Source organism: Sciurus vulgaris (assembly GCF_902686455.1).
Source record: "Sciurus vulgaris genome assembly, chromosome: 11".
NCBI classification, from domain to species: domain Eukaryota; kingdom Metazoa; phylum Chordata; class Mammalia; order Rodentia; family Sciuridae; genus Sciurus; species Sciurus vulgaris.
Window position 1 is genome coordinate 68,052,071 of NC_136472.1, and position 7,149 is coordinate 68,059,219.

The window sequence follows — 7,149 nt, forward strand, 5'->3', positions numbered from 1 at the left end:
GCATAGTCAATTTAAAAACTTGATTATATTGTTCAAGTGAGAAAGAATGAATTTTTTGAGGAAGGGATAATTTGTGAACAGAAGAAAAAGTGCTCTTATGAGCCAAAGGCACATTTACACTATTTCAATGTGATATTATGAGACATGAAGAATGTTTCACTTAAAACAAAATCAAAAGCAGGATTGGATCCAAAATGGCAGACTAGAGGGAGGCTGTGGTTCCTTGTTTCTCCAAAACTCAGTTTCACAGGCAGATTATATGTAGAGTTTGTAAATGACTGTTTAATGAGACTACTATTTGTAATCACTGAACTATTTCCAAGATAAAATAATATTGCAAAGAAGACATCATTTAACTTTTAAAAATAAACAGAAAAGTTATTACAGTGGTTCAGTGTTCAGCACACATTAAAAGATAAATAGAGGAAAAAAGAAAAAGATAAGTAGAAGTTCACCCAACAGACAAGAGAAATCACAATTAATCCAAGGGTAGAGCAGGTCTAATGTCATAGAAAGTGATCTAAGAGCTATTAGAAGATTGTTTTAAAGGTAAGGTTTTAAGTAAACTAATATTTTAATGTTGGAAGCATGACTCTGATGATGTGAAAAAAATGAATCTTTTATGGAATTTTAAAAAACAAGAGAAGTAATGAGGAAGCCATGTCATGGATTGCGGGTGAATTAATGAAAATATTAACTAAAGAAGATGGACATAGGTGAGGTATACTGTATTTGATAGATATGAGATAATTGAATTCAACAGAACAAAATGACTTGTTTGCAATCTTAAAGTTACAAAAGGAGAGGGATAAAAGATAATCCTGAGATTTCTGGTCTAAATGACTGTGTGGCTGCTGTTGCCAGCAAGTAAGATTCAAAATTGGGGATATTTGAAGAAACTTAGTGAATGTTGTTTAGAAAAACTTGAAGTAAGAGAAGACAATAAATAAACACACATGCTTGCACACACAAACACACGCACACATGCAAACTCACATATAATTTATATCAGATAATTTAGAAAGTGTCACAAGTGCCACTAGCACCCTACTCTCTGAAGTGGCAGATTCCAGACAAGGAACTGTGCCAACAGACCCAGATGCAGAAAAGATATCAACAGACACATGGAGAAAAGATTATGGTGTTTATCTGTTTCAGAAACAGACACAATGGCAGAACAAAAGGAGTGGAGGGGAGGGTATGGGCTGGTCTTCTCACTTTGCTGTTAGTCTACTAAATCCAATAATGAATGAATTCACTGATTTCATTCAAAATAGGCCCAGGAAAAGATTAAGAAACCTTTCCAGAAGGTCGGGGGGATTGTGCAGTAAATGGTTTTTAAAGGAATTGTTCTCTGCAGTTCCCTCTGTTTCACAAGTTCTGGTGCCTCAAGGGAAGCTATTCTCTTGTTAAAGCAAAATGACATGTTTTTCTTATTATCTTATCATAATTAATTGATAACTAAACTACATAATTTGTTAATATGTAAATGTATGTAAATAATTAACCTTGATTTTTATCTTATGCAATTTTCTTAGTTAGGAGCTAAGTTTATATTTCCAGATGTTTTGCTTTTCTTTATGTATACGTAGTTTTCTTCCAACAACCTCTTAAAATTTTGCTTCTCTTAAAAGCAGAAAAAAAAAAAATTCACAGAACAGACAAACCTTGAAAGTTACAGAGTATCCTTTTTGTTAAACTTGAAAACTTTTCATGTTTCAAGCATTCCACACTTCTAGTTTTAACCCCAAATTTTTATCTCTCTCTCTCTCTCTCTGGAATGTAAAACTCATATCTACTGTAGGATATCCCATAACTGGGTTTTTGTATTCTGGATAAGTTTAATTTCTTAAACTTTTAAACTATTCTTTTTTTTATAGACTGCATTTTGATTTATTGTACATAAATGGGGTACAACTTTTTGTTTCTATGGTCATACACAATGTAGATTCACACCATTTGTGCAATCATACATATACATAGTATAATGATGTCTATCTCATTCCGCTATCTTTCATACCCTCACCCCCTCACCCTCTGGTTTCCTTCCACACAATCTAAAGTTCCTTCATTCTTTTCTTACCTCACCCCACCACCTAATGTAACTCAACTTGTGACTCTCACTTCATTACAAGGAAACACCATGTATGCTCACCTACCAAGACCCAGAAGAGCATGGGTTTAATAGGACAAAGAACATAACGGCATCAAAATTGTTTTCACATGATATTTGGAAATCCAAAGAATCATTGTTAATTAGAATATTCCTTAATGTTTAGTGAACTTTCACATTTATGGAATTCAAAGAATGCAATTTTAGACATTGGGAACAACTAGAAATAAAAGTAGGTATATTATGAAGACGGGTTAACATTTCAGAATTAAGATAGTAGAAGAAATCTGCATCTGAAGAAGAAGATTAGAGGACAATTATGAGAACCAAAGTATAAGCTCAGATTAAAGGTCGTAGGGAGACATTCACTATGGTCAGACTCAGAGGACTGAATTTGGTGCTTGTGTCTTCACTGCCATTGAGTAGAACTGTTCAAGCTGGACCTTGGGCCAGCTCACATGGGTGGACAGAACACTGAAAAGGCTCACATTATCCCATTAACTGCTAACGTGTTTATTTATGGCAATATTTTAATTATCTGAAAGAATGAAAAATAAAATATTCAGTTACTTTGGAGAAGGAGATAACTTATTCACAACATTTTATTTTATAACATGCAAATGTGAAATTTGTTTTCATGAAAATCTTTTAAAACAAGTGTGTATGGTACTCTTATATGATGTCGAATAAATTTAACTTTTCTTGGATGAATAAGGAAACCAAGTTAATCCTTCCTGTTTGGTATTCTTAGTGAAATTGAATGAATGAGCAAATGAAGACTATAAGTTCTGTTTTTAATTGTATTGAAAGGCCAAGTAGTAGGGGATAAAATTATGGTGCAAAAAATTTTCTAAAGATGGTATAAAATATATAAATAATATGCATTAAAATTCCAATGATATTTTTTATTTTTCTATTTATTATTTCAGGAGGTACTCCTAACATTAAAAGTAAGTTTCTAATATCTGGTCAATATTTGGATTATATTTAAGAATTTTTCTGAATTAAAAATATGGTGCTCAAAAGTACAGTAAGAGTTTATTCCTTTTAGTGTTCTAAAGAACTTGGGTCATATTTAGTTGCTGGAATTTATTATTCTACACTATTTGTTATTTTATTAAGTAATCTGTGGACAGTATATTGTTAAAATACTAATTGCCTTTTGAGTAACATGCTAATTATTAGTATGCACATCCTTGTATGTATGGGCATGTATGTGTGGGTGTGTTTATATGTAGTTGCATACTTGATTGAAAATTTCTTGAAATCAGTGGCATTGTCTGTTATTTCCATTTTTCTTTTTTTCTTTTGTTTCAGGTCCCTCCTTCTTTCCCTCCCTTCCTTCCTTCCTTCTTTTTTTTTTTTTCAGTATGGGGTATTGAACCCAGGATTTGGCACATGCTTGACAAATGATCACAAATAGACTGCATTCCCAGACTTTTTTTTTTACATTTTAGTTTCCTCAGTTTCCCAGGTTGCCCTTAAACTTGGGATTCCCCCCACCTAAGCTATTCTAGTAACTGTGATCAACAGTAAACTGGGCTTTGCTTTTCTTAAGACAGTCTGTATCACATCATCCTGAAAAATTGTAGGTACAAAGACAGAAGCATTTTATCATGACCTGGTTATTTCATAGATAACAAAAATGAAAGAGTAGAATAAAGTTACAAAAGAAAGAAAAAATTAATTTCATTTTCTTATTTGCAAATCAAGATATTAGGGATCACAAAAGTGAAGATATATCCCTAAGGACTTATGGAAGTTTTGGAGAAGAGTCAGCTCTTCAGACAAGCTATTCTCAAGTACTTATGAAATCTACCTTTGCAGGACCATGGCAGAGTCCTGTTATTCTGATAACTGCCTGCAGGGGTTTTGCCTTTGTACTTGGAACTGAACATGCACCCTCTCAAGTGTTAACATGGAAGATAATGGTACACGTCATCACATTTCATCTTTTTTCCTGGTTGGTATTCCTGGCTTGCAAGATATGCACTGCTGGATTGGCATTCCCGTCTTACTCCTGTTTGCCCTGACCCTGCTGGGGAACAGCACAATCATTGCTACAGTCAAGCTAGAGTCAAGCCTCCATCAGCCTATGTATTTCTTCCTTTGCATGCTGGCAATGAATGACATGGTTCTTACCTTTTGCACAGCCCCCAAGATGCTTGGTATCTTCTGGTTTAATGATCACATGGTTGGCTTTAACATATGCCTAGCACAAATGTATTTTATCCACACACTCTGCATTATTGAATCAGCCCTCCTAGTTGCCATGGCTTTTGATCGCTTTGTGGCTATTTGCATCCCACTGCATTACACATCCATCCTGACAACATCTATGGTCATTAAAATGGGTCTAGTTGGTGTGAGCCGAGCTATACTCATGGTTCTTCCCTGTCCTCTTCTTATTAAGAGGCTGCCATACTATACAAACTACATCATCAATCATGCCTACTGTGAGCACATGGCTGTGGTGAAGTTGGCCAATGCCAACACCCTCATTAACAGAGCATATGGAATTTCTGTGGCCCTTTCAGTGATGATATTGGACCTGGGGCTCATAGCTGCATCCTATATCAAAATTCTTCAGGCAGTCTTCCAGCTTTCTTCCCAGAATGCCCGCTCCAAAGCCCTGGGCACCTGTGCTGCTCACGTCTGCACTATTCTTGTCTCCTACACACCTGCTCTGTTCAGCTTCTTAACTCATCGCATAGGCAAGAAGGTTCCTCCAAGTGTCCATATAATCTTTGCAAGTCTGTACCTTCTGGTACCACCCACAGTCAATCCCCTGGTGTATGGAATTAAGACCAAGCAGATTCGGGACCAGGTGGTGGGTCTCTTCTTTCCAAATAAGAAAATTTCTGAACCCTAAAACATTCAACTATAACTTATGTTGGCAGACTCAGGCTCATGAAGTTACAATGCCTTAACAATATTTCCAACCTTGTCCTCAAATTTTCATTTCTCAGTTAACCTATGCTTTGTAGCAAGGATATCTGATGTGGTATATTTTTCTCTATCTTCAAGTTTTATTTTTATGGAAATCTTTAAAAGGAACATATTTATCATTTCATTCACTGTCTCCACAAATTTTACCATTGTCATTTAAATATATTTGCATCTATCCTTGTTTATCCAGCTATCTACCTCTCAATATCTATATCTATTGATAAAGCAATATGCAGTAAGCTATCTAGATAATTAGAGGAAAGGTCAGGGTAAAAGACAGTTTAAGCTTCTGTTCCAATGTATGAGATGTTTGGAAAGCATCGTTCCCATTCTTATAGCAAGAAAAATATCTAAAAGAAACTAACAAACTATGACTTTCCTTCAATTCTCCATCTGAAGTTACATGGCAAACTGCTAACTCCAAATTCAAAGAGTCAGGCAAACCCAGGGAAGCAGTCCAAACAGACTTACTTCAAACAGACAGCACTGGAGAGAAGAGTGTTTTGCTCTACAAGAATGTTAAACCTAATTTCTCAGAAGAAAATATACATAGATCTGAGACTTGAATGTATGTAAAAAAGAACCTCAGAAAATAATAACTAGAAGTGAGATACTTGATGTTTCTTGTGTTAGTTGGTTAAATAGTGAATTTATTGATCAAATCTGAAGTAGCAACAAAAAGCTAAGTGACCATGAGGTATGCAAACATGAGAGAACAGCAGCAATATTATGAAGGTGAAGGTAGGGACTGGGCAAACTCCATGATGAGGAAACTGCACTTCTTACGAAGCAGAATTGTATTCTTGGAAAGGGGACTTTGATTATTGTAAATGAATATTTAAACCTCAGTGGAAACCACTAAGGATGCCACCGTTGTATAGCTGGTATTCTAAACCTGAAATTCTTTAATATAGTCAGTGAACTCCAGAAATGACAGAAAAAGAAGGAAGGACAAAGAAAGAACAAATGCAATGAATACAAAGCAGTTACAAACATGGTGGATATTAATCCAACTATGTAAATAAGCACATTAAATGTAAATTGTCTAAATATGGGAATTGAAACAATTTTCAGAGAGAACAAAACACCCAGTAAGTAACTATGTGTTGTGCATAAGAAATGCACTTTAGATATAAAAACATATAAAGGTTAAAAATAAAGCTATAAACATTGTATGCAATGGTATCTCACCAAATGAAATCTAGAGTAACTATTAATTTTACATAAAGCACTATGGATTAGAGAAAATTATAAAAAGCAGAGTGGTTACTATGTAATGATGAGGGGTTAATTGTACAATCAGAATAATAATAAATGTGACTTATCCTAATAACATAGAAACAAAACAGTTGGATAAAACTGATAGAACTGTATGAAAATAAGACTAATCTATTGTAATCAGAGATTTGACTTCCTAATTTTCAGTAATTAAGTAGACAATGAATTGACAAAGAGCACCATCAAGCCATTTGATCTGAATGACGTCATTCAACAACATCTAAATAAACATTTTCCTCAAGCTCATATGCAGTATTCACAGGGAGAGCTGCATTATACAAAATAAGACACACCTGAACAGACACAAAGAAATGAAAATAATACAAAATATGTTTTCATAACACAACGGAATCAAATAACAAATTATTCACAGAAAATGGAGAGAAATTTCCAAACATTGGGATATTAAACCACACTCTTCTAAACAACATGTAAATCAGAGAAAAAGTCTCAAGAGAAATGTGAAAAAAAAAAGAACCCCATGTTTTGAATGAAGTAAAAAGAGAGTAATTTGGAAATAAAGGTAGAAGGAACTGTCCATAAGCTCTGCCCTTCAGTTGATAAATAGTGCCATTTTAAAATCCTCAGTGACTCGTGAAATTTGGTTGACTAACTGGGTGCACTTTTTGGGCTAACAAAAAACATTCTTAAGATCTACGACATAGCTGGAAGATATGTTGGAGTTACAGGTACTAGAATGAAGACCTTGCTGCAGATTCTCTCAGTGACATCAAAAAGTCCACAGTGGGTAGGCCAGCATTGGAAACATAGATGAATCAGATCTTTCCCCTACCTTAAAGCAGGGTCCA

The 7,149-nt window shown here is 34.7% G+C and overlaps 1 protein-coding gene across 1 annotated transcript; it reads left to right on the forward strand.

Moving 5' to 3' along the window:
- Positions 1 to 4,031: 4,031 nt before the first annotated feature.
- On the forward strand, positions 4,032 to 4,985 carry LOC306639863 (olfactory receptor 52K1-like; the record flags this gene model as incomplete). The annotated part of the gene is made up of 1 exon (XM_079103556.1): positions 4,032 to 4,985. One exon carries the CDS (start codon positions 4,032 to 4,034, stop codon positions 4,983 to 4,985), a length of 954 nt encoding a protein of 317 aa, XP_078959682.1.
- Positions 4,986 to 7,149: the final 2,164 nt, after the last annotated feature.